This window comes from Bubalus kerabau, chromosome 8 (assembly GCF_029407905.1).
Source record: "Bubalus kerabau isolate K-KA32 ecotype Philippines breed swamp buffalo chromosome 8, PCC_UOA_SB_1v2, whole genome shotgun sequence".
Classification (NCBI taxonomy): Eukaryota; Metazoa; Chordata; class Mammalia; order Artiodactyla; family Bovidae; genus Bubalus; species Bubalus kerabau.
Genome location: NC_073631.1, coordinates 123,072,921 through 123,100,906, shown reverse-complemented (window position 1 = coordinate 123,100,906; position 27,986 = coordinate 123,072,921). Strand labels below are relative to the sequence as shown.

General features: G+C 53.8%; 1 protein-coding gene across 1 annotated transcript in view; it reads left to right on the top strand.

Annotated features, from left to right (window-relative positions):
• VIPR2 (vasoactive intestinal peptide receptor 2) overlaps nucleotides 1-27,986 on the top strand; it is a 68,541-nt gene that overhangs the window by 16,585 nt on the left and 23,970 nt on the right. The window contains exons 3-5 of the mRNA XM_055591406.1: nucleotides 4,951-5,058; nucleotides 7,451-7,548; nucleotides 26,636-26,733. Coding sequence (XP_055447381.1) covers nucleotides 4,951-5,058; nucleotides 7,451-7,548; nucleotides 26,636-26,733 — 304 coding nt within the window. The remainder of the gene's footprint in view (nucleotides 1-4,950; nucleotides 5,059-7,450; nucleotides 7,549-26,635; nucleotides 26,734-27,986) is intronic.

Sequence of the window (27,986 nt, the reverse complement as noted above, 5' to 3'; positions counted from 1 at the left end):
CCCCCAGGGGTGGCATCCTGCCCCCTGTTGCTCTCACAACTCCTCCTGAGCAGCCCTTTCCCCAGTGGGCTCACGTGATGGGGTGGTCATCGGGCACAGCCCCCAGGTCTGTGGAGGTGTTGGGGGCCGTCAAGCTGGGGAGCAGGGTGGCCCTCCAGCATTGCTGTCATCCCAAGAGCTGCCCCGTGGCCACTCTGGGCTCCCTGGGCCACACAGACCCTGGCACCTGCCACATGGGCACACCAGGGCTCCCCCCCTCCCCCCCCCCCCCCCGCTGTTTACAGCGGTGGGGGGGGGGTGGGGAACCAGGCTTCCTGAGCTGCAGGAGTTCCATGCCCACCCCCTTCCTGTGCTGGGCAGGGATGGGGCCGCATCAGCCCCTGAACTGCTCAGCACCAGCTTGGAACTGCAGGGCCACCCTGGGTCTCTGGCTTGGTGGCCTGGGATGGGACCCAAGAACTTTCTGACAAGTTCCCAGGGACAGCAGCCCCAGCACCTTCATCAACACCCACACTCATGACCTCAAGGTCCCTTCTGGCGCCTGCTCTGCAAGACAGTGGGTCTGAGCCCTGGGTACTTGTGAGAACCTCCAGGAAACTTAAAAATTGAGCCGTGCCAGAGGGAGAATCAAAGCAGGACCCTGGGTGTGGGCATTAACAGCGGGTCCCGGGGCAGGGGGTGGGTGGGGGTGGGGAGTGGGAAGGACCTGGCATGCTGTCCACTGCCCCTTGGCCGCCCCACTGCCAGCCTGGACCGAGGAGAGAACTGCCCTCTGATGGTGTTATCCGTGGGCACACGCAGGGCAGCCCCAGAGCTCCAGCCTCCTCCCTGGGCAGCCAGGCGAGCCTTGGAGACCTTGTCATTCTGGCCACAGTACGTCCCACGCAAGGCGTGTGTTCATTGCACGCAAGGCCTGGCCAGAGAGCAAGGGTGCCATTTCTCTGGCTTCTCCTGAGCAAGATCAGCATGTCGTGGGGACGCCCCGGGCCTCGTGGGCCCTGCCGTCTGTGGGCTGGGGTCCAGCGACCAGCTCAGCTCCAGCCTCAGAGCCCGGGGGCGCGTCCAGCACATGCCTGCAGCATCTGATTCTGGCCGCTCGTGACTTCAACTTTAAACTTACGAACGGAAGTGCTGGTGCTGCCAGCTGCTGCCAAACCCCGCGCCTCTGTGCCGGAATGGGCGTGTTTCGTTTTCTTTTCCCACGTCCCTGCTCCTGCAGCCCCTGCCCCATACCCCGCCTGGAGCAAGGTGACCCGGGGGTGCTGGGGTGCTGGTCCCTCTGCCCCCTTCTGGTCTGCTAGGCTGCAGGAGTGTAGCCACTCCCTGGCGCTCCCGGTGGGGCTGGGATGCTCCTCCATCACCCCGTGCCTGCCCGCCCGCTGGGCACCTCCCTGCTGCATGGGCACCTCTGGTCTGCCAGGGTCCCTGGGTACCCGGGGTCCCACTGCTGTGCTGTCTCTCTCTGCCTTGGTGTTGGCTGGGTAACGGATTCCTCTCCCAGTGACAACAAGGACAGAGCAGAGCCCGGCCTCTGCTGGGAACGCCCCAGGAGCCTCGCCCAGAGAGAGCAGCCGTATCCGTGTGGTCAGAGCCTACCTGAGACTTCAGCCCTCAGCCCCCGGGCAAGTGCCCAGGGCCGTCCTCTGTCCACATGCTCACCTGGACTCGGACGTGCCTCTGGCTCTGTATCCAGGGCTCTGACCACAAACCACCAGTGAGGACATGGCCTTCAGGGGTCAGGGCGGTGGTGGCCACATGGGGTTCTGGCCCCGACCGCCCTGTGTGCACCCGTGAGCAGAAAACGCATGCCTGTGAAAGCTCCGCCAAGAGAAGCTGCAGGACCTGAGTAATGAGACTCACGTGCTTCTCTGGAAAGTGGTGTTTATGTCATTGAAATAATGAGAAAATAAATCCAGGACTCAAAACAACACCAGTACCCCACCTGTGGCAGTGTGACTTGCCCGGAGATAGCTTGGAGAGAAAGTGGGTTTTGGGGAACAAGAGGATTAGGGTTCTCTCCATGATGGTGGGTACCCCCCGCTTAAGACTCCTGTCTGGCGGGTGAATTGCCGCTGTCCCCTTGGAGCTCCAGCATATTTATAGGCACGTGTTCCGATCGTAGCCCTTCCTACACTATTCATCCGTGCCTCCAGTATGTTCTGTATGAGATGCCGTGAAGTTTCGGGGATGTCTGGAGGCTGCACGCTGTGTCAGGTCAGTTTTCCTGAACCGCTTGGGCTAGAAGGCTGCTTTCAGGAAACTAAACTGCCCTCCCAAGAGGAGCTTAGGAAGCCCAGCACCAGTGTCCACTGGGCTCCTATGCTTTCTTTTCTGGTGACCCTGGTGGGAAGCTCTTTGCTCAAGGCTCTCCGCCACCTCCTCCCTGCAACCTCTGGGACCACTTTGCCGAGCTTACAATGTATCGTCACCGCCCACATCTGCTACTCAACCACCGGCTTAGTTAAACAGTATGTAAGCTGACAGATACCAAAAGGCACTTGTTTCTGGGAAAACCAATTGGTGTGCTTTGGAAAAACTAGGAAAGTGAGTTGCTAAGCAGCCACAAAGTTAGAGGTGAGAATGATGGCTGGGAATGTCTGGAAATCTGGCTTTGCAAAACAAACTCTTGCCAAGCTCCGGTCTCCATGGGGTTCTCCAGGCAAGGATACTGCAGGGGGTCACCACTCCCTCCTGCAGGGGGTCTTCCGGGGCCAAATCCGCATCTCTTATGTCTCCTGCATTGGCAGGTGGGCTCTTTACCATCAACGCCACCTGGGAAGCCCCATATCTCTCAACAATTAGCATCAGACTTTGCAGCAAAACAAGACAAGCTTCTCTCAGGACGAACACCGGGTAGTCTCCAACTGCAGTTCTCAGAGCGACTCCGCCTGTCTCAGGTGGCCTGGCTGTCTGGGGCCTCCCCTGGGTGCTGCTCCAGCAGGTGGCCTAAGCAGAGCTTCCAGACACTTGGCAGGTTGGGGGAGGCTGGAGTTCCCAGAGTTCAGAATTCACACTCAGTGTGATTCTTCCAAATTTAGTCGGCCCGAGCCCCGGGTCCTGGGGTCCAGGGCCCTTCAAGGGCACTGCCCACTTCCCTTCTCCTGCAGGCTCTTCTGTGCCCCCTTTGCTCTGCCTGAGTCTTTAAAACACACGTGCTGTTTGTCTTCAAAGTTTTATGAGCTCTAGGAACTGCCCTTTCTGATTTCTCGACTGTCATTTTCATGAGGTTTGGAAGGTGGAGAGAGAAGCACATATGTTCCCCGTTATCTGTGGCTTGTGCTCAGACTCACTGCCCAGGTAAACCCCCCACCACTGCCCCCTGCTCACCCACACACCCCCAGGCCCACAGGCCACACTGTCCACCCAACTGGGAGAGTGTTTCTACTGACATCTTTGTCCTTGATGACTTATTCTAATTAATTTTTCAGAAAGCAACATTTTCTTTAAATATGTAAGCTACTGTAGTATAAATTTATGTAGTCAATCTTTGGTATGTAATTCAGTTTGTAGGATGAGTGTATTTTCATTTGGGGGCTTCCCTGGCAGCTTAGATGGTAAAGAATAGTCCCACAATGCAAGAGATCTGGGGTCAATCCCTGGGTCAAGAAGATCCCCTAAGGAAGGAAATGGCTTTTATGGACTCTGACTTCAAGGACAATTTGCAGATTTAAATATTTGATAAGATTTAGTTGATTGCAGCAGTCAAGATGATATATGAGTGATGAAATTTTAGGCTACCTTCATGGAGTTATCTAATAACTTAATCAGCGCAACGTTAAAGCCTAAAACATTTTTCAGATCTCTTATTTTGCTTAATAGCCATCCCATGAGGGGTGGTATTCTTGCCTGGAGAATCTCACGAACAGAGGAGCCTGGTGAGCTACAGTCCATCGAGTTGCAAAGAATCGGATAGGACTGAGTGACTAAGCACACATATTTTCATTTTATTTATAAAAGCCTTTAGAAAGATATTTTCAACTTTTTTGCAAAACTTGGTTTGGAGCCAACTTTTCATTATCTGTTTTCATAGAAGTAAAACATTCCTGTGGTCAAACTAAAACTATATCACACTTATTGTACAGATCTGGATGGCATGTCAGAGAGCAGAAATGTTGTTTCTTTGTTTTAACTGAAGCCAGCACACTGCTCCTCCAATACTGAAGTTTAACTGAAATGTAAAACTTTAGAGGTCACAAAACAGTAGAAACACCTTGAACTTGTAGTAAAAAATCCCTGGGTTCAAAGATTCATTTTCTGTTTGTTTGACGTAAGAGGTCCTTGCGCCGTTTGAACCTCAGTGCTGCTTGTTGGTGAGATGATTAATGCGATGCGTGTATGAATTACCCTCATGGGGGGGCTATTACACAAAATAGGAGATCTGAAAAATGTTTTAGGCTTTAACACTGTGCTAATTAAGTTATTAGATAACTCCACGAAGGTACCCTAAAATTTCACCACCAATATATCATCATGACTGCTGCAATCAACTAAATCTTATCAAATATTTAAATTTGCAAATTGTCCTTGAAGTCAGAGTCCATAAAAGCACAAGGGTGTGTGCCTCAGGGGACCCTCATCTCCGAGACTTACACAGACACCGGGTGGTGCCCACTGTGCCACAGGGGCGAGCACATCATCAGGAAAAAGTACTGATTCTGCTGAGATTCAGAAGTGCACAGTGCACTCTGGGTGCCTCAGGTTCGTCCCTTCTCACTCACTCACTTCTGCAAAGCTGATCACAGTGAACCGGTGCCAAGCATGTTCTCAATAATATCGTGGTGCGAGTTTGTTTCACAGGAGAATGATTTGCAGTATAATCATCTAACTGATAGGCTCTCTATTTGCAAAGTTTCAGAGCAGATCTGGCCCCACCTCTGGGTGCCACATGCGGGCTGGAGGGAGCTGCCTGAGGTGGGCCGCAGGCCTCGCTCACCCCTGTCTCCCCTGCAGCCTGCAGCGGCATCTGGGACAACATTACTTGCTGGCGCCCCGCAGATGTTGGCGAGACCGTCACGGTGCCCTGTCCAAAACTGTTCAGCAATTTTTACAGCAAACCAGGTACTGTTCCGCTGTGTCATTTTTTAACTTTTGGGGGGTTTTGGTCAGAGGGATCGACTTCTCCATGGAGGCACAAGAAGCAGGGCGTCGGTGTCCACGACCTGGTGGGTCAGGGAGCAGCTGTGCTGACCTGGCCTTAGAGCTTGGGAGGACAGAATGCCTGCTGCCAGGCCGTCCACCCACAGCACATGCGGAGGGCTCGGACGGGAGACCCTGAGCAGGAGCCCGGCACATGGGTGTCCAGTGCAGACGAGGGGCCGCCGGCACCAGGCAGGGGGAGAACAGGAACACCTGCCTCACCTGGGCACCCATGGCCCTCAGAGCATGTCCTCCAGGGTGTCCCTTGCTGGCCTGGGACGCACTCTCTCCCTCACAGGAAACGTCTCCCTTCCTGGACCGACTCTGGGTTCTCACCCCTGAACACCTGCAGGAGGCGCTCATGGGGCCAGGGGCTGCCTCTTCCTGGGGCTTGCTCTGCACACAGACCGTGAAAACCCGGATGTGTGAGAAATACACCTGGTTTTTATTTTTTTTAAAAGTTGTAGGTGGGAAATTGTGGGGGGGGGGGGGATCTCTCCAGACATTGGTCACGTTGTCATAGCAACCATGCCAGTGGGCCCTGGGGCTGCAGAAGGTCCCCCCAGGCAGGGCTAGGATGGGGGTGGGAATGGGCCGCAGGAGACTCTGCCTCTGGGTGGGGAGCTGGGCTGCGTGTCGCTCCGAGGCAGGTCTTTGAAAGGAGCGGTGTCAAACCTCCAGGTGCAGGAGGGCCAGGTTCAGGGACTCTGAGATCTGTTCTCATGAATGGACGAAGGCCCTCAGGGGGTCTCCCCCTTCGGGGAAGGTGCTGCGCTCTGCATCCAGCAGCAAGAGGGCCCAGCCCTGCGTTCTGCCCGCTTCTCTCTAAAAGCCACGGGGCTGGTCCTTAGAGGGCTGCAGGGCTCTGACCTGCCCCTGACTCGAGCCTGAACGTGACTCGGGATGGGAGCTCTTGCCGGGGTCTGGTTCCTTGTGGAGCCCGCCGCCATTCCAGCCTCGCCCCCAAGTCAGGACCCTCTGGAGCAGGGCCTGAGCCCAGCTGGCAGCGCTCAAGACCAGACACTGTGACCATGGCCCCTACAGGACAGTCACACTCAACCATGCACTGAGCAGCAAGGAAAAGCGTGGGAAAAGTGCTAGTCGCTCAGTCGTGTCTGAGTCCTTTAGAGCCTAAGGACTGTAGTGACCCCCAGGCTCCTCTGTCCATGGGATTCTCCAGGCAAGAATGCTGGAGCCGGCTGCCATGCCCTCTTCCGAGGGATCGTCCCCACCCAGGGACCGAACCTGTGTCTCTTGCACAGAAGGAGGACTCTTTTTCCTCTGAGCCATGAAGGGTGTGCAGTCAGCTTTGGGGGGGCTGTGGTGGGGGCCTGTCACCACTGTGCTGAGACCCCCCCATGAACCGCAACTCAGGACGGCCAGAGTAGGGAGCGGCCTGGAGATAAGGGGGCCCCACAGCAGGGGGAGGTCCCACAGCGATTGACGCCCCCGGAGAGCAAGGTTCTCACAGACCCTGGTGCGGAGACCCTGTAACTGCGCGCCTGCTTCCCCCACTGCCTTGCCCACTGCCCCGCCCCTCACTCTCTGCCCCGCCGCATCACTACGGCCCATCCCCTCGCTGCCCCGCCCCCTCGCTCATGGCCCCGCCCCCTCCAAGCCCCGCCCACTGCCCCACCCCTCGTGGTCCCGCCCTCCCCTCACCGCCCCGCCCCCTGGCCTTCCAGACCTCAGGGTACTGTCCCAAGGGCAGGTGGGCCGCAAGCGTGCTGTGCACTTGAGGAGTTGACTGCCCCGTCCTGAAAAGGGCCACTTGCTCTCGGCTGTGGAGCTTTGGGCCGGTGGGCCACCTTCGTTAAGCGTCAGGTTTCTTGTCCACAACAAGGGATCGTCGCAGGGCCTCCTCGTGAGACGTCAGGGTTGCATGAGTTACAAAGAGCCCCGAGCCCTGCTCCGCCATCGCTCTTCTCTGTTCCCGACTCCAGCCGGCAGGACAGGGTGATCGGGGTCGGGAGAGCAGGACACGGTGATCCGGGTCTGGCTGCAGACCCTTCTCACTTGACAGGATACACCCCGTTTACTTCCACTCTGCTCTGTGGCGATCCGAGCACACTGTTACCTCATCCCACGTGACCACCATCACGTGCCCGTGCTTTGTCAGGGAACCTGCTCCCTCCAGCCACCGAGGCCCCCTGAAATGCAGGACCACTGCCTGGGTTCCAGGGGTCAGGAGGCCCTGAGCAGCGGGCACCCTGGTCCAGGCCCTGACCCTCACCGGCCCAAGGGAGAGAGAGGCCCCGAGGCACAGGTGCAGGCCATGGACATGCAGATCAAACCCGCGGCGTTCACTTTACAGGAAACATAAGCAAGAACTGCACCAGTGCCGGGTGGTCAGAGACATTCCCGGATTTCGTGGACGCGTGTGGCTTCAGCGACCCTGAGGATGAGAGTAAGGTAAGCGCCTTGCTCGCTGCTCCCGGTCTTGGTCACATCTCCTTCCACTTCCGGTCAAATCCAACTGGGCCCGTATTTCAGCTCAGCTGCATGGGCTTAGGAATCGTGACGGTTCTGTAAGGTTGGGGTAGGGAGGCCTCACCAGCCTGCTGAGTCTGGAAGGTGACCCCAGAGTGGCGGTGCTTGCTGAGCCCAGCTGTAATGTGTGTCCTTTCTGCTGTGAGGGTTTCTTGTTCCATTGGAGATGTTGCCACAATACAGGCTCTCAAGAAGCTGTGAAGCGGTTTTCTTAGCCTTGAGCCAGCCGCAGGGACGGGACCAAGCTTGGAGCATCTTTGCAGACATAGAGCCAGTGTGCCTGGCTCAGTGCCTGCTGGTGATGCTCTCAGGCTGGGTCAAGACTTGGCCCAGGGCAGGCGAGGGGTGAGAAGAGCCCCCCCCTCCAGGAACGACCGCGGCTCTGCTGAAGCCTGCCCCGGGCCTTCTGTAAACTCCCCGGCGCTGGCATGCTCACCCAGCCGTGGCCCGTGACGGGGGTTGTTTTGTTTACCACCAGAAACCAGCCCACTGTCTCCCCTTGGGCCCTGCCACTAAGGCCATGACCTTGTGTGGACAGGGATGAGCCTTAGGAGCCCCAGGTTGGGCCTGCTTCAGACGTGTGCTCCCTGCCAGCTTCGGGTGTTCAGTTCCGTCACTCAGTCATGTCCAACTTTCTGCGACCCCTTGGACTGCAGCATGCCAGGCCTCCCTGTCCATCACCAACTCCCTGAGTTTACTCAGACTCATGTCTATCAAGTCAGTGATGCCATCCAACCATCTCATCCTCTTTCGTCCCCTTCTCCTCCCACCTTCAATCTTTCCCAGCATCAGGGTCTTTTCAAGTAAGTCAGTTCTTCACATCAGGTGGCCAAAGTTGGAGTTTCAGCTTCAGCACCAGTCCTTCCAATGAACACCCAGGACTGATCTCCTTTAGGATGGACTGGTTGGATCTCCTTGCAGTCCAAGGGACTCTCAAGAGTCTTCTCCAACACCACAGTTCAAAAGCATCAATTCTTCTGTGCTCAGCTTTCTTTATAGTCCAACTCTCACATCCATACATGACTACTGGAAAAAGCATAGCCTTGACTAGATGGACCTTTGTAGGTAATGTCTGTGCTTTTTAATATACTATCCAGGTTGGTCATAGCTTTTCTTCCAAGGAGCAAGCATCTTTTAATTTCATGGCTGCAGTTACCATCTACAGTGATTTTGGAGCCCAAGAAAATAAAGTCTGTCACTGTTTTCATTGTTTCCCCATCTGTTTGCCATGAAGTGATGGGACCAGAGGCCATGATCTTGGTTTTTTGAATGTTGAATTTTAAGCCAGCTTTTTCACCCTCCTCCTTCACTTTCATCAAGAGGCTCTTTAGTTCTTCTTCACTTTCTGCCATAAGGGTGGTGTCATCTGCATATCTGAGGTTATTGATATTTCTCCTGGCAATCTTGATTCCAGCCTATGGTTCCTCCAGCCCAGCGTTTCTCATGATGTACTCTGCATATAAGTTAAATAAGCAGGGTGACAATATACAGCCTTGACGTACTCCTTTTCCTATTTGGAATCAATCTGTTGTTCCATGTCCAGTTCTAACTGTTGCCTCCTGACATGCATACAGATTTCTCAGGAGGCAGGTCAGGTGCTGTGGTATTCCCACCTCCTTCAGAATTTTCGACAGTTTGTTGTGATCCACACAGTCCACGCATTGGGTGTGGGGCTCATTTAAAGAGCCTGGGGGCTGCCTGCCACCCAAGCAGGAGCCCAGAGAACCTTGGCAGAAGCCTGTCTGTGGGCTGAGGCCCCCCTCCTGCCAGCCCCCCATGTCAGTCCTCAGGTGAGACCCACGGGAACATTGCTGCCCGTCATTTTCCTGGATGACCGAGGGGCTTCCTTTGCTCTCTTCACCAAGGTCTGTAATTTAAAGCCAGTTCCTCTCCTGTAGGATCAGGAAACCCTGGAGAAAAAGCACCTTTTTTGCGTGTACCCCTCTAACTGGAAGGTCAGCCTGGTGAGCCGTGACTGGCGGTCAGGGAGGGTGACCGAGGTGAGGTGCAGCTGGGCATCCGTGCTGTGTGCGCCTCACTGACAGGTGTGAGGTTCTCCTGCGTGCGCCGGGCGTGGGGGCTCACAACCCCTCACATCCGCCTTGGGGAAGATCTGAGCCTACTCCTCCAACCACTGCAGGTGTGTGCTCGTCAGCTGCTTGGCCACCCCGCACCTCATTTACCAGGTGACAGCCTACTTTATAGATGGAGAAACTGAGGTTTGGAGAAACAATGTGGCATAGCCAGGGACCCTGCCATTCTGATGAGAGTCAGTCTGTCTGACCCTCCTCGGGGGCAGTTCCCGAGCCCCTGCTCCCCACACAAGGGCAGCTGCCCAGATGCACTGGGACCCACCTGGGCAGCCAGGCCGGGGCTGCTGACCCATCCACAGACCCACCTGGACCTGCGCCCTGGGGTGCTCTTCAGGGACCCCACAGAGAAGGGGCGGCCGGGAGGCCCCCATGGCTGCAGCACAAAGGTGGGGCCCCAGTGCTGAGCCTGCAGCTTGGGTGGGGTTCACCGCCTCCACTGTCAGCCCCGCCACCCAGGACAGGCTGGGTGCCATGGCCTGTGGGCTCACTGGAGGCCGGGCCCCCAGGCGGGTCAGAGACCACCAAGGGAACTCGGGGCCAACCGCCTCTTCACGGGCCTGTGAGCCATCTCAGGTTCCGGACTCGCCCCAGACTGCTGTTCTATGATGTAACGTGTCCAAACCGGGAGCCGTCCTGTCGGTGTTCTACGAGGGAGCCTTAAATTGCGTAGCATTGACCCCAGTTTGAGGACCGTCCCTGTCGAGACGAGTGTCCCAGCCCTGTTCTGACCAGGAGCGAGGACAGCCCCACGGTGGCCCGGCCCCTGCCACCTCACACGTGCTCCCAGACGGGCCAGGGCTGCAGCAGGAGAGCGCCCGGCCTCCTGAGCGTGGAGGGCAGGTGGAGCTCCAACACCCACCTACCATTGCCCACAGCTCCTGCCCGCCGCCGCAGCCAGCCCAGCATGTGGACCTCCCAGGCCTCGGGACCCCATGGGGGGAAGCAGAGTGTCCAAGGCTCCCCCTTGCTCACAGCCTGTGCTCACGTCACACATGAATGTTCCGGGAGCCCCGGCATTCCCCTCTGTCTTCAGGCAACAAAGCACTGACACGGCCGTAAAGGACACCCTGTGGGAACCGCGTCAGCTCAGACCCATCGAGGATGGAGCGCCTGTGACTTCCCAAAGCTTTTCTATCCAGCGTGAAAAGCTATTTTTGTTCTCAGTTAAACATTTCAGAGACTCTGCAAGTATCATGAGTGCATATTCCCTACTAATGGATTAGAAACTCAAAATATTTTAATATGAGAAAGTGAAGGAAATAATGGCACAAAGCCAGGATGAGTAACTCTCTGCCTGGTTGCAGCTCCCACGCTCGCATGCTTTGCATGCTTGGTTGTTTAGAGAGTTCATGAGGATGAGAGCCTCAAGGCATGGGGCTGCCCGAGCAAGGCCAGGACAGGCCCTCCCGGGTGGGGAGCGAGAGCCTCAGCCACCGACCCTCCGTGGGCTCCTGCTAACGCGTCTCCCCGCGTCTCATCAGCCCGTCTCTCCCCGCGTCTCATCAGCCCGTCTCTCCCCAGTTCTACAGTTGTAATTGGGTTTCCTGCTGTCACGCAGCCAGACTCCACCCTGGGTGCCATGCGTGCAACCTTTGTTGGTTTCAAAGTTAATTAAATTCAAGGGGAAAACAGTCTCCACATAAGCCACATATGGTGAGGGAATCAGGAGGTAAAGTAACGGGGAGCGGGAGCCCTGAAAAGGAGACACGGGCTTGAAGACCCCAGAGAACCCCTTGGATGACAGCCGGAGCTGTGACTGTGAAGCTGCGAGGGGATGGGGGGCACTCAGTGGTCTAAGCCTGCGTTCCTGGTGCCGCGAAACCCTGACCCAGCCCTGCTCATCTTGGAACACCCTCTCACTGCACCCCAGCTTCCACAGACAAGGTCTCCCCTGTCTGTGTTCCTCTCCCAGCAAAAGTCACCTCCAGCCTGGCCTGCGTATCTTCATCTTAACTTCTTCTCTTTTAACCCTTGGATAAAGGGCTTAATACCTCTAAGAAGGTTTAAGGAAGCCCCACCCTTATCATGGGAGCCCAGGGTTTCTCTGAGAGCTGAAGGTCTCTGGAGCCAAGGAGCTCATCCTGCACCATAGCCTCGGCCTTAGGAGGGACAGCCAGGACTGGGCACTCCACCCCATGTCATCTGCCTGCCCACCCGCCCCCCCCCAGCCCCCGACCAGTCCTGCCCCAGACCCAGGGGCTCTCTTGGCCCAGGGGCTCCCCCGCAGCACATCAGGCAGACCCTGTCCTCCTGACTTCCCTCCTCCACCGAAGGCCATCTGGAGGCTCCTGGTCAGAGTGTCCTGGCCAGCCTCCCTGCCTCCGGTTCCCACCTCCTGCCCAGTGTCCCACCCGAGAGCTGGCAAAACATCCAGCAGCTTGTAGTCAGAGGCCATGATGAGTCTCTGCAGGTCCATGAGGTCTCCTTTCCCCTGTTATCGAGAGCCGCCCAGGTGAAGAGCCCCAGGGCTGTACCCCGCTCGGCCACCAGGCGTGACTCAGTCACTGCACGTGGCTCCACGCCTGGCCCACGGCCCCTCCCAAGGACAGCAGTCTCAGAGACAGGCTGGCGTCCTGTGCTGAGTGGACACGCCAGGGCAGGCACTCCATACATCTCCCACATTATATATTTGCTAACATAGGTCTTAAATAAAGAGCACTTCTGCTAAATTTAGCCAAGAGAGCTGTTTGGCATTTCAACCTTCCCATGCTTCAAGCAGACACATTTCTTCCATGTTATGCCATATTCCTAAAAATATTTCTGCGGCGTCCTCTCAGCTTTCAGACCACTGCAGCAACTCTCACTCTGACCGCTAGTGCCGCCTCCTCCAGGGTCCCCGTCCCCAGCGTGCGGTCCTTCCGCGTCAGATGCCTTCCATCTCTCACTCCTAGGCCCTGCAGGACCACGATGTCCCTGTGTCGGGGTGGGGTGAGGGGCTCGGCAGGGATGGCCTGCAGGGGGCGGAGGCCAGGATTGGAGCCCTGAAGGTGCAGGGGGGCCCACACTCAGCTCTGTTATGGTGGCCAATCCCATTCTGCCTCCAAATAAGCACCAAAGGTGGCCGGTCCCGTTCTGCCTCCAAACAAGCACCAAGGATGGTGTCTTTGCTTCACTTTGCATCAAGTGGCGGGAGGAAGCTTCCCAGGGTTTTTTTCAGGGCACCGGAGGGCACGCTCAGTGCATGGACTGCTCATCAGATAACGGGGTGGCACTGCGTCTGGGAGGTGAGGCAGGCGGGGGTGGGCTCAGGATGGGGAGCCCTTCCAGCAGGGCTGGGTGCCCATCAGCCCCAGCCGTACCCACCAGGCCCTCAGGAAGGGAGGCGCTGCTCCAGGGTAGGATGGGGGCAACCAGGATATTTGCTGGGTAATCCTGCTGTTTCTCCACGTGACATACAGATTTCAGGACTGAAAGTCTGTAGTCCAAAGAGATAATTGAAGAAAATATGGAAACTAGCAATGTTTGTTTTACTGGGTATTTGCGGTCTGTTACAGACCTAGAAAGAGAGGACAGGTTTTCGGAGAAGCTCCCTTCCTCACTGTTAGGGTGCTACCACCCGCCACTGGGGTGGGATGTGGGCATTTCAGGAGCTGGACAAGGGCAGCAAGAGACTGCACGCCCGGAAACATGTGGATGAAGGATCGGAAACAGTGAAGCTGCATGTTCCCTTTAGTGGTTCGGTTATATTTTCTACTTCTTCAAAACTCAGCAAATACGTTACTTCTATATTCAAATAGTTTTAAGACCCCTCAGAACAAATTTCTGCTGTTTGACAAATCATCTCTCAGTGACATTTGCCTCCACCCAGAATCTGTCAGGACAATGGGGAGACTCAACTGTCAAATTTCCTGCTGTTGAGCATTTCCTGAGGCCTGTTTGGAGGCGACTTTCTTGCAGGAGTGGTTCAGGGAACCCGGCTGGCTGGTTGTCCTGCAGCCTCTGAGGCCTGGGTGGGGAGCGGCAGACCCCTGGCCACACACACACACTGCCTCAGGAGTGAGCAGCCCTGCTGTAAGCCCAGCACCGCACGTCTTTGCGAAGCTGCTCCCTGACTGCTGTCTGTGTCCCCTGCCCAGGGTGCGTCCCTCCGAGGAGCCAGGGCGGCTCTGGTGGAGTGACCCAGCCTCTCCCGCCCCAGCCGTTCTCTGTCCTTCCCTCATCGTGCTAGAGGCCTCGCCCCTCAGCCCGGCTCCCTGTGGGCTTTGCCTGGTGTCTCTAGGGTCAGGTCCAGGTTCCCCACTGAGCGTGAGGATGCTTGGTGACAAAGCACAGGCTCCCGACCTCTCTCTCTGTCGCCTTTTCTTTATCATAAACCCTGTGCTCGAAATAGGTGTCAGTGGGAGAAAACATTCAAAAATATCTACCACTTTTTTTTTTATCGTCAGAAATGTCACATTTGGGTTTTAAAAGAAAATCCATTCTCCTCTAACCAGTCCATACCAACAAAGGAGTGGTCCCTGCGGTGACTGAAGACAGGGAGCTGGGCCACAATCTTGACAGCTGTGCAGACAGGGACCCCAGGACCCCAGGACCCCCGCCTCTGGAGGGTCGCGGGACACCAGGACCCTTGTCTCTGGAGTGCCATGGAGCCCCCAGCACCCCAGGACCCCAGGGCCCCCACCTCTGGAGGGTTGCCCCCTGACCCATGGCCAGGCTGCCCGCCGCTCAGGGTTGCAGTCTCCACGGGGAGCCTGCCTGTGCTGAGGGGGCATTAGTCGTGGGGACTGTCTGGACCCCCGTCTCCTTCTTGAAGCCTCTGCTCGTCCTCCGGAGGACAGTGACCTCGGGGGCGACGTGAATGATGTCCCCAGGTGACCCTGACTTGCCGGGACAGGGGCCTGGTCGTTTCCTCCCAGGACAGTGCTGTCAGGACGCCCAGCTGGGCTCAGGTCCAGTTCCTCAGAGGCCCCGAAGGCTGCAGCAGAGACCAGAGGGGCCCAGCACAAAGCCGGGGACCTGCGTCTCCCCTTTGGGTCCGCGGCACCTCTGAGCCCCCCAGGCGGGAGGAGGAGCTGCGGTCAGCAGGAGCACGCCGGCCAGTCCCCCCCGACACGATGCTGGTGGTCGTGCGGGAGGCGGGACCACTCTGCCCGTGGGGAGGCGGTGGGTGTGATTCCAGGTGCTCCGTGAAGCAGAGTGAGCACAAACGGAGCCTGACCCAGGAGGCCTAGGGGAGCTGGATTAACAACCTCGAGGATCTCTTTCCTCATAAAAATGGTCTTTATTATAAAATCAAACCAAGCGCCATAAATCACGTCTCGGGCTTTTACTGAGAGTGTTTACAGCTCTCACATGGATTGGCTCATTGAATCCCCCAACAAGCCCATGAGGGAGAGCTCTGCCTTTAAGCACCGCTTCACAGCGCAGGGACGCTCACCCTCGGGGTCCCTGGTGAGTGCAGAGTCCGCACGCGCTTGCTCGCCACCGAGTCTGCAGGCTCCTGGGGCCTCTGTCCGCCTGGACGCCTTGACCTGTGCTTTCTGGGAGCATCTTCTCATTTGCCTGTTTGCCACCTGGATCCGTTCTTTCGAGAGGCAGCTGTTAAGGTCTTCGGCCCATTTTTAATTGGGTTGTTTGTTTTCTCATTGTTGAGTATTAAGAGTTCTTTATATGTCTTGAATAACAATCCTTATCAGATGTCTTTTGCAAATATTTTCTCCCTGTCTGTGGCCCGTCTTCTCATTCTCTGAAATTCTTTCACAGGGTAAAATTTTTTAATTTTATTGAAGTCCAGCTTATCAATGATTTGTTTCATGAAGGGTGCCTTCGGCACTGTATTTTTTCTAATTTATTTTTTTATTTTAATTTTATTTTATTTTTAAACTTTTTTATTGAAGGATAATTGCTTTACAGAATTTTGTTGTTTTCTGTCAAACCTCAACATGAATCAGCCATAGGTATACATACAGGCATTGTATTTTAAAAAGCATCACAACCCAAGGGAATCTGGGTTTTCTCCTATGTTATTTTCTAGGAGTTATAGTTTTGCAGTTTACCTTTACATCTATAGGAGCTTCCCTGATAGCTCAGATGCTAAAGAATCTGTCTGCAATGCAGGAGACCCGGGTTTGATTCCCGGGTCAGGAAGATCCCCTGGAGGAAATGGCAACCCTCGCCAGTATTCTTTCCTGGAGAATCCACGGACAGAGGATCCTGGCAGGCTATGGCCCATGGGGTCACAAAGAGTTAGATAGGACTGCGTGCCTTCCTGCTTTCTTTATGGCTATAGCCCATTTTGAGTTAATTTTTGTGAGAGTATAAAGGTGTGCCTAGGTTCATTCTTTTGCATGTGGATGTCCAGTTGTCCCAGCAATGTTTGTTGGAAAGACTGCCTTTGCCCCAGCGTGCTGCCTTTAGTTTTTGTCAAAGACCAGTGACCATCACGCGGACTGGACTCTGCTCGCTGACATCCTTCTCTGTCCTTTCCGCCGCACCAGTGTCTGATTCCTGCAGCTTAACGGGCAGCTTCACGGTTCTGTTCAGGGAACCCCCAGCTCCTGCCGCTGCCTGGTCTCCCCCAGTCTTGGGACAGCCGTTTGTCCTGTGTCCTCCCTTCTCTTGTGGACCCAAGGAGAGCCGTTGATTTCCAGTGTGTTCAGAGTTCTGCTCTTTGTTTGAATAGAGTGGTGACGTCCACATCCTTATCTGCAGAACTGACCGATTCCTCTTAAAGGAAAAAGCTGAAACAGTTGGGTAACTTGCCCTCAGGGAGGGGCCTCTGGAGGGAGAAGACACTAGGGTCTGACTGGAGTCTCAACCCTGCACCTCAGTGGCCCCACGTTTTACAACTGTTCCCCGGACTTAGGTCCCACCTGAGTAAGAGAAGTGTGGCAAGAACACGTCTGCTCCTTCACAGGCCGTTGGAAGAAGAGAATGAATTAACTTCTGTGCTACATTCTGTAAATTGCAAAGCACCATCATGATTAGGTTATAGTTAGAATCTTCTAATCAGAATGGGTGGGTCTTAAAAGATATTTGCCAACAACCTTCAGGAAGAAAAACTCAACGGTAAGATTGTTACCAGCGTGACAGTGAGCCTCACAGCGAATCCTGAGCTGGAACTGAGCCTGGACCACAGGCCCTAAAGACGGGCGGGGCTGTGTTTTTGGCAGCCTCTAAAATGAAGAAGCCCCCAGCTTCCATCTCTGAGGTGAGAACAGGAACCTCCTTGCATGGGAGACAGAGGCTACCTCCTGGCCCTGCTGCTGGTCCACAGGCTCCAAAATCCTGCCCCACGCCAAAGCCACCACGAGTAAAGGCCCGGGCTGGCCAGCCCACTCTGCGTCCTGCCATGGGCGGCACGCACTGCCCACTGCGCCTCACCTGCCGCCCCACAGGACGGCGTGTGTGGGTCCCTGCAGTGCCTTCTCAAAGGGGCTGGAGACCCAGCAGGACCGGCATGTTCGGAGCAGCTGCCAAGCGGAGTGAGTGTCGTGCACTACTCATGCCTCTGCATGGAGCCCAGACGGCTCCAGCCCCATCCAGAAACATCCCGGCGTCCCCAGCACCCCACGCCCCCCACCTCAAGCCCCCCACCCACCCTTGCCACCTGCCAGCCACGAGGGGTCCCTGCTCCTCTGGCCCCTGCTGTGCCTTGGCCGCTCGGTCTGAGTTTGCAGCTAGAAGCACAGGCCAGTGCCTACTCGTCCATTTTTCAGGGTTTGTGTTAGTCTTGTTCACCCAACAGGACATTGTATGTCCTATGTTCCCCAGAGACAGGGGTTGTGCCTTCTAATCAAGTGGCTCCCGTCCCAGACAGACACTGCATATCAACGGTGGTTTCCTTTGCATTCCCAGGGCCCCAGGTACGCAGGTTAATCATTACCAAAAGGTCTGGGGAAATGAATTAGCTTTTGTGTTACAAAGGTACTGAAGCATGGGGCTTCCGCAGGTTCAAAAGAGAACATGGCAGGGTGTTTGTGCCTCAGCTGCGGGGTGAGGCGATGGGCCAGGCCAGGCTGTAATCAGAAGTTTCCCGAATCAAGTCTCTGGTCCAGCCAAGGGGCTTTCAACTGCTGATTGACATCCACAGTTAGAAATGCATTTCACACTGTGAGCCAACACAAACACTCCACAAAGCCACATTTTCCGTGCTGCCTTCTTTTAAGTGTTGGTTGTCACCTTCGGAATTGATTGCATAACCCACGACTGGGTTATAAATAGGGTGGCTGTATAAAATATTGGCCAAACCTGGGCTCTCAGGAGAGAACGGGAGCTATTAATAGTCCCGGGGACAGCAGATGCGCAGCAGGCCTGGCGGGTCGAGCGGAGGCTCCGTCGCACAGTTAGGGCTCTGCGTCTGCACACACAGGCCAGGCCACGGGGCACGTTGGGGAGGGCTCTGCCGGCAGCTCCGGGCGGTGGATGCGCGTGGACGGCTGGGTCTGCGGGGGACTCACTCGCCACCTGGCCCCACACACTTGGGGGGCGGGAGGCCGCCCCGGGTGACAGCGGGGGATGGGGCGGCATCTCCTCCCAGCAGGGCCTCGATGGCCCAGCGTGCAGGGTCTCATCCCCACTGCCCACTGCAGCCTGCCCCGCTGAGGCCCCAAAGCTTCGAGAAGGGCAAGCTCCCTGGCGTGTTTCCCCCGCTGCCTGATCATGCGATGACGGTGACATGCTGTAGAGCGTTCTCCCAAGTAAATCGAAGTCTCACACTCGTGCCTGTGACCCGTGACCATTGGAGCATCTCCCCTGGTCGAGTCGTGCAGAGACGTGTGTACTGCTCATGCTGAGGCCCTGGAAACGTGGCCCCCACCTGCCCTTGGGTGTCCCGCTGGGGGGCACCTCGGCCGCACTGGGACTGACCTTTCTGTTCCCTGATAGTCATCTTTGCAGCTTCAGCCCCTCAAGATCAGGTGCCCCCAGCAAAGTTCTCCCCACTCTCCACTCCCAGGAATCATCCTGTAGGCCTCAAGCTTATCGAATCTGAGGGCTCTCTGGGAAAAGAAGAATACAGCATTGGATATGAATGGGTTGCGTTGAGGCCTCCCTTCCTACTGTCTGCACACTCCGAGATGCTCCAGTGGAGGGACCGGGACCCTGACTCGGGAGGGGCCCTGGCTCTGACCCAGCAGGGACCCGCCTGCCCTCCTGGGCTTCCTGGGCTGAGTCACGTCACTGGCGGAGACGCAGGGGTCCCCGGCCCCTGGCGCCCGCTCTGTGCCAGGCGAGGTCACTTTGTTCCAGGGCGGTACTGGCAACCAGAACTCAGGCCTTCCCTTGTTTCAGAAGCACGTGCACTCCATCCATTCAGCAGAGGGAAAACAAAGCGGAGCAGCCGCTTGACCGAGGGCTGTGGCTGAATTAGCTGCCTGACTGGGTTTTTAGGTTTGCGCCCTTGTTTCGGGACGACAGGGTTTTAATGGTTCAGGGTAAAGTGGCCTCTGACCCACATGCTGACGGACAGCAGTCCTGCCTCCCTCGGGCCCAAAGGGCCCCGTGCTGGACACGGTCAGCAGCAGAACCACAGCCAGGCCAGCCTGACCCCCTCACTGGTCCTCCAAGAGATGCCCTGAGACTGTGAGCTACGTCTGCCCACAGAGGGGAACAGAGCGGTCACTTCACAGGACGGCTCAGGCCACGGCTCTTGTGTGCAAGGCTCATCTGCTGTTTTTAATGAGTTTTCTCTGTTCACCCCAATGTTCACTCCAATACCCCTTGGAGAAGCCTCAGAGAAAGCCCCAGAGGTCACCTTCCTCCCTAAGATGCCCCGGTCAAGATTAGGGGATGTGATGTCAAGTCTGAAACTCAATTGCATAAACTTATGCATAAAATTGCATAAACACTGTTGCAGGTCACACGTAAAGGTTTTCTGCTAGGCGACAGTGAAAAGCTTACTGGGACTACAGGGAAAACAGCAAAACCTGCAGCAGATGCCCTCCGTGGCTTTTTGCCCATGACACCACAGGGGTCCAAACGTGTGCAGTGCACAGGTTAGGGTGATACACAATTCTGAACACTTGAAAGGGTCTGCAAAGGCCGTGTGTGCAGACAGAAGCTGGCAGAGACTATCAGGCTCATCAACAGTGTAGCCAGACATGGCCTGTCTGACTCCAAACCCCATGTAATCAAACATCAGCTAAGTAGTGTATTCTCTGAGCTGACTTTTCACAGACCACAAGCTTAGTGGATGCCCAAAGGGTTACAAAGAAAAGAGTTAAGAACTGCAGAGTATCCTACATGTTCTTTTATCACCTTTCGTTGGCTTCAGGAAAACAAGTCCTTACTGACAATATAATTAAAAACATCCTTTTCATACATCACTAGACTAGATGTCTCGTTCTAAGACTTCTATAAATTCACAGTTCATAAGAATGAGTTTGGAGAGGGTGTCATCCTATTATCCTGACTGTGTCACAAATGAATATTAAATTCAGCCAGTCATGTAGAATGAATCTTTTCTGTATCAAGAAATTATTACAAAGGAGCGTTTAGATAGGTCCATCACCCTGAAGGGGAGCAAGGCCTTCTAATTTCAGAGGTATTAGAAAGGGGGTGAGCACTGGACTCATTGCATTTCCCCCAAGTATTTGTGCCTTCAGCTCTGTTTCATGAGGTTCGTGGTGCAGATTATAGGTGTTAAAAGGTTTCCCTGGTGGGTCAGATGGTAAAGCATCTGCCTACAATGTGGGAGATCCGGGTTCGATCCCTGGGTCAGGAAGATCCTCTGGAGAAGGAAATGGCAACCCACTCCAGTACTCTTGCCTGGAAAATCCCATGGACAGAGGAGCCTGGTAGGCTACAGTCTATGGGGTCACAAAGAGTCAGACACGACTGAGCGACTTCACTGTCTTTCTTTATAGGTGTTACAGATGACAAAAAATAGGTATTTTCTCCCTTGGGAGCTTGCCGGTAGTTTTGCTGGGAACTGAAGACTGGCGGCCTATTACCGACCTCCGAGCAGCCTCTGTTGCGCGTGTGGTTAGCGTGCAACCGTTCCTATTTCTGCTCCTCTTACTGCACGGTGCGGCAGTGTGAACAGGGAGGGGCCCTCCAGGAGGAAGGCGTGGGCAGTCCCCACCCCCGTGTCTTCCCCGAGCTCGTGTGTTTACTTCAAAGTTGCCATTGTACATAATGTACACCTGGCCTCTTCTGTTTTACGAAGTATCACATATCATGAACATTTTCTGAAGTCAGTCAACATCCTTGAAAAACAAGATTGTTAAGGGAGTGTGATATTCTGTTTTATAAATATGCTGAGTTTAGTTCATAGCTTAGGTTGTTTCTAATATCTTACTATTTTAACCAAACAAATCTGGGTGCCAATCTCAAATTCCTGGTTAAAGGACATAAAGTATGAAGAGGATGTCTTTAATTATGTTGTCAAACAGCTTTCCCTGAAATGTGCTGATGTGCATTTTCCTTGGAAATGGATGTGATTTAGCCAACACCCTCACCAGCACTTTCATATTCTTTCAGTTATCACCAATTTTGTAAACAAAAAAAGTTATCTTATTGTTTTCACTGCACTTGGTTGATCCTAGTGGACTTGGGCTCCCCATAGGATTCCTTTGCCAGCTTCCCTGTTGGGCAGTCCCCCTTCCCAGCTGCCCGTCTTCCCCGGGATCTGTCACCCCAGCTGTGCCTTCCTGCAGGGCGGTTTCTTGTTATGCTGCTCACTACGGAGACTCTGAGCTGAGACATGCAGGCAGAGCCCTCCTGACCAGCAGCACTGAGGGGCCTGGCAGATGCAAACACAGGTTCTCCCCGAAGGAACTCCTTGCCCAGGCCTCCCACATTCCCGTAAACCAACCCCAAAGATGAGCTCACACTTAAATGTACAAAGTGCACAAAGCAGCTTCCCGGGCAGCACCAGTGCTGAAGAGCCCGCCTGCCAGTGCAGGGGACAAGAGACACAGGCTCGACCCCTGGGTTGGCAAGATCCCCTGGAAGAAAGCATGACAACTCACCCCCGTATTCTCACCTGGGAAGTCCCATGGACAGAGGAATTTGGCAGCTACAGTCCATAGGGCTGCACAGAGTCGGACACAACTAGGGGGCTTAGCACGCACGCAAAGAAGAAAGCACTGTGAACCAGTCAGCAGGTCACACACAGTGAAGTCATATCCCCAGCACTGGAGACAGTGTATTCATCAAGCACAGAATACAAATAAGTGCATTTTAAAATGTTTTTTTTGTTTTAAGAGGAAATTGAAAATAACCAAAGACAAGATATTCCAAAAAGGACCTGCTCTGAGGGGGAAAAAATAAGACCTAAAATAATGAAAAGCAAAGTATACAGATCTATTGCATTCCTTTATGCTAACGATGAAATATTGATATCAGAAAGAGAAATTTTTTAAATGACCTCTTTAAAATTACATCAAAAAAAAAAAAACAACAACAAAATATTGAGGAATAAGACTGACCAGCAGTATGTAAACTGAGAGCTTCCGGATGTACTAACTGGATTTAGAAAAGACAGAGGAACAAAAGATCAAATTGCAAACATATGCTGGATCATAGAAAAAGCAAGGGAATTCTTCTAAAAAATCTACTTCTGCTTCATTGACTACACTAAAGCCCTTGACTCTGAGGATCACAGCAAACTGTGGAGTATTCTTAAAGAGATGGGAATACCAGACCAACTTACCTGCCTCCTGAGAAACCTGTATGCAGGACAAGAAGCAACAGTTAGAACCGGACATGGAACAACAGACTGGTTCCAAATTGGGAAAGGAGTATGTCAAGGTTGTGTATTGTCACTCTGCTTATTTAACTACTATGCATAGTACATCATGCAAAATGCTGTGCTGGATAAATCACAAGCTGGAATCAAGATTGCCAGGAGAAATAGCAACAACTCAGGTATGCGGATGACACCACTCTAATGGCAGAAAGTGAAGAAGAACTAAGGAGCCTCCTGATGAGGGTGAAAGAGGGGAGTGAAGAAGCTGGCTCAAAACTCAGCATTCAAAAACTAAGATCCTGGCGTCTGGTTCCATCACTTCATGGCAAATAGATGGGAAAACAATGGAAACAGTGACAGATTTTCTTTTCTTGGCCTCCAAAATCACTGCAGAAATTGACTGCGGCCATGAAATGAAAAGACACTTGCTCCTTGGAAGAAAAGCTATGGCAAACCTACACAGTGTATTAAAGGCCCATACGGTCAAAGCTATGGTTTTTCCAGTAGTCATGTATGGATGTGAGAGTTGGACTATAAAGAAGGCAGAGTGCCAAAGAATTGATGCTTTCAAACTGTGGTGTTGGAGAAGACTCATGAGAGTCTCTTGGACAGCAAGGAGTTAAAACCATCAATACTAAAGGAAATCAACCCTGAATATTCACTGGAAGGATTGGTTCTAAAGCTGAAGCTCCAATACTTTGGCCACCTGATACAAAGAGCTGACTCATTGGAAGAGACCCTGGTGCTGGGAAAGATTGAGGGCAAGAGGAGAAGGGGATGACAGAGGGTGAGATGGTTGGATGGCATCACTGACTCAATGGACATGACTTTGAGCAAACTCCAGGAGATGGTGAAGGACAGGGAAGCCAGGCGTGCTGCAGTCCATGGGGCCGCAAAGAGTCATTCATGACTTAGAGGCTGAACAACAGCAAAGACTGACCCAGAAGGTGAAAGACTCACATGCTGAAAACTATGAAACACTAACAAAGGAAGCTGAACATTATTTTAAAGATGGAAAGAAACCACATGCTCTTGGATTGGAAAATTATCATTAAAGTGACCATACTGTGCAAAGCAATATACAGATTTAATGCAATCCCTATCAAATTACCCATGACATTTTTCACAGAACTAGAACAAATAACCCTGAAAATTATATAGAGCCATGAATGGCCCAGAATTGCCAAAGCAGTATTGAAGAATAAGAACAAAGCTTGAGGCATAACCATCCCAGACTTCAGACAATACCACAAAGCTACAGTGATCAAAACAGCCTGGTATTGGCACAAAAACAGACACGTGGATCAATGAAACAGAACAGAGAGTCTGAAATAAACCCACACATTGATGGCCAATTAATCCTCAACAAAGGAGACAAGAATACACAACAGAGAAAAAACAGTCTCTTCAGCAAGTGGGATTGGGAAAACTGGACAGCTGCATATAAATCAATGAAGTTAGAACACTCCCTCATACTATATACAAGAATAAACTCAAAATGACTTAAAGACTTAAATATGAGGCAGGACGCTATGAAACTCCTAGAAGAGAACATAGGCAAAACATTCTGACATAAATCATTGCAGTGTTTTCTTAGATCAGTCTTCCAAGGCAATAGAAATAAAAGTAAAAATAAACAATATAAGCTTTTGCACAGTGAATGAAAGCATAAACAAAATGAAAAGACAACCTACGACTGGGAGAAAATATTTGCAAACGATGAGACTGACATAGGCTTACTTTCCAAAATATACAAATACTTCATGCAACCCAAAAACAGTAAGACAAACAACCCAATAAAAAAATGAGCAGGAGACCTAGACATTTCTCCAAAGAAGACATACAGGTGGTCAACAGGCACCTGAAAACACGCTCAGCATCGCTAATTAGTAAGGAAATGGAAATCAAAAGTACAACGAGGCATCACTTCACCTTGGTCAGAATGGCCATCATTAAAAATTCTACAAATAATAAACGCTGGAGAGACTGTGGAGAAAAAGGAACCCTCCTGCATTGTTGGTGGGAGTGTAAGTTGGTGCGGCCACAATGGAGAACAGTGTGGAGGTTCCTTTAAAAGCCAAAATAGAGCTACCATATGATCCAGCAATCCCACTCCTGGGCATGTATCTGGAGAAAATTCTGACTAGAAAAGAAACATTCACCCCAGTGTTCATCACAGCACCGTTTCCAGTAGCCAGGGCATGGAAACACGTTTGTCCAGCAGTGGGTGAATGGATAAAGAGGAGGTGGTGCATACGTGCAGTGGAATGCCACCCCGCCTTAGAAAGCATGGGATAATGCATTTGTAGCAACATGGAGGCACCTAGAGACGATCATACTAAGTGAAGTTAGAAAAGACAAAAGTCACATGGTGTTAATTGTATGTGAAATGTAAAATATGATATAGATGGACTTATTTACAAAACAGAAACAGGCTTATAGACACAGAAGACAAACATGGTTAACAAAGCAGACAGGGGGCAGGCATAAATTAGGAGCTTGGAACTAAGACACACACACTGCTATCTGTAAAACAGATAGACAACGGGGGAATTATGCCCAGTATTCTGTACTAACCTATGAAGGAAACGAATATGTGTGTGTAACTGAGTCATCCTGCAGTACATCTGAAACTAACACATTGTAAATCAATTACACTTCAGTTTTAAAATGAAACTCAAGTAGATTCATCAAAGAGCAAAATCAGATACAGATGAAAAGAAATTTCTGGAACAGGGAAGAAAAGTCCAAAGAAACTGCCAGGACACAGCAGAGGGGTGACGGGGCAGGCCGTGGGGGGCCCCTGGGATGAGCGGCCGTGTCACTGTGATCGGAGCCCCAGCAGGAGGGACAGACCCCGGCCACCCAGGCACCGTGGACAGAGGGCCATCCCCAGCCAGGCAGCTGCGGTGAGCCCGGAAAGCACCCAGCCGCTGAGAGTCTGAGACAGGCTGCCCACCGCAGACCGCGCCAGCGCGGCCTCCTCCCACGCCTGGGACTCTCGGGATCCAGCACAGAGTGCTCTCAGAAACGCAGGGGGAAGAGATGGTCCAGAAAACAAGCCTGATGTGTCCACGGCCGCAGACCCATCAGACTAGCCTGAGGAGTGTGCTTCCGGGGACGCAGAAAGCAGAGGGGGCACTGAGACTCAGGAAACGTGAGAAAAAGGCCGAGAAGGGAAAACGCAGCCGAGACTGAACAATAATAAAGGAGGCGGGGCAACTGCAAACAGCGCGATGGGGCGCGGAGGACGAGCAGCAGGGAGGCGGCTGCAGGAGAGGAGACCTCCTGCGACCCCGCCAAGACCCGAGAACAGACCACGGGTGTTATAGGTACACTGCGGGCGTCACGCCTGGGGAGGGTCCCAGGCGCCCCCTGGTCTCACTCGGCTGTGGCTTCGCTTCTGGGGTCTGTTTGCAAGTGTGTGCTCATCACTTCGTTTTCCGTGCTTTCGGTGGCTTGAAATATGTCCTTTTCCAACGGTCCAATCCACTGTAACCGCAGGTGACCCGGTGGCGGCCGCGGCAAACATGCCCGTCCTGCCTGCGACCCCGCGTCAGGGCGACAGGGGGGCAGGCCCTGCGGTGCGGGTTGCCAAGGCCGCTGCTGAACCCCAATGATCCCTGCGTCCCCCCTTGCAGCTCGAGGCCACAAACAGTGCCGCATCCCGCACACGCTGACCCGTGAGCCTCGGGGTCACTGGAGGCAGGATCGGCTGCTTCTCTCACGCTTAGCTCTGCTGTCCCATTCACTTAAGACCCAGATCACACCAGGGGTCCACTGTGGGAGCCGGGAGCCACGCGCCGTGGAGGCAGGATCCTGCCTCAGGCTGGTCTTCCCGGGTCAGACCCGCCCGGTTCTGCTTGAAAGTGGCCATTTCCGTGGGCAGGGTGACCTCGGGGAAGACCACGGGCTGGGCGCAGCACCCACCTGGGTGGGCTTCTCCCCCAGAGGCAAGCACGAGCTGGAGATGGGTCCCTGCGTCTGGAGGGCTGACTGCTCTGGGCAGGCCTGGAGGCCCCTCCAAAGGTGCCGCCCACCGTCCTGGCTTCCTGAGGTTCCCCAGCTGGCACCCTCCAGACAGGTTTGCCTTATGGAGACCGGGCCAAGTGGTTCACGGTGCCATGGAAGGGAACAGGTGGGCGTTGAGTGTCATTTCTGGCTCAGGGCGGAGGTGGAGCTCCAGGACATTACTGCCTCCGTCATGCCCGCAGCAGCAGCCCCCCAGCCCCTCCCGAGGAGGAGGGCCCCGCTGCGGCTGACGGACGCATCTCTTCTCTTTCAGATCACGTTCTACATTCTGGTGAAGGCCATTTACACCCTGGGCTACAGCGTGTCTCTGATCTCCCTTACAACAGGAAGCATAATTCTTTGCCTCTTCAGGTAAGCAGCAGAAATGAGTGATTCTGCCAAAAACGAGGTGGGAAAGCATCCATCTGAGCTGTCTTAGCCCGTGAGGGGGGCAGAGACCACGCCCCCGCCCTCCTCTGTGCCAAGCCAGCCAGACTCCCTTGGAAGGTACAGTACCATGTGACGCTGAGATTTGCATGTCTCATTTGAGGAGACAATGCTGACTGTGGATAAGAATGCAGTTCAAGTGCTGGAATTCTCCAGGCAAGAAAATCAGAGTGAGTAACCATGCCCTTCTCCAGGAAAATGTTCCTGACCCAGGGATGGAACCTGGGTCACCTGCATTGCAGCCAAAATTTTTTACCAGCTGAGCTGCCAGTGAAGCCCCCTACTGATGCCATGCTTTGAAAACACAGATGCAGCCTGGCCTTCCCCTCCCCGCTCAGAACACCACCCAGGTTGAAGCTGTGGGGGCGCTCTGTTGAGAGACAGTGTCATGTGTTCTGGAGGACAGGTTCAAATCCGGGCCGGTCTTGTAGTGGTGGTATGACACGGAGCCGACTGCCTTCTCTCTGTGCGTCTGTGAAGTACACAGGCTGACAGACCCACGCCGCGTGCAGGGGGCGCTCCATCAACACAGCCTGCTCCTCCCCTGCGCCCGGACCCTCACTGTCTCTGGAGTTAACGCCAGACGTTTTGTGGCTGGTGGTGGGGTGTGAAGGAGGTGTAGACGCTTCCACCTGAGAAAAGCTTTTACTTTCAGGTTAAATCCATGTCTTAAGCATCACTAGCCTTAGTAAAATGGGTGCTCTCCAGCTTATTTTAAAGGGTTTTGATCACCTGTCAAAAAATAATCTGTAGACAACAAAGAGCTTTATTTGGGGGTCTTAGGAATCCCAACTTGGGAGACACAGATTCGGGCAAAACTGAGAGTGTTCCAGGGAAGAGAATGAGTTGGAGGCTGGTAAAGGCAGAAGCCGCGGGTTGTTAAAGACATCTGGCAGGAATTGGGACTGGCCCTGACACAGAGGGAAATAATGTCGTCACGGCGTAGACTGTGACGAGTTGTTCAGGGTCGGGGGCCCACATGCATCTGAGTTTCGGGGGCACTGTGCAGACCTTCTGGGTACCTTCGTCAGACAGTAGGTGGTCAGAGCTCAGATTCCGTCAGCTGAGACGTGGGCGGCCCACCACCTCCAGGCCTCCAGCCCCGTGTGGGTGCTCTCTTGGCAAGACTCCCTCCTTTTCTTTTTCCTCCACACACCACATATCTTCTTTCTCTCTGC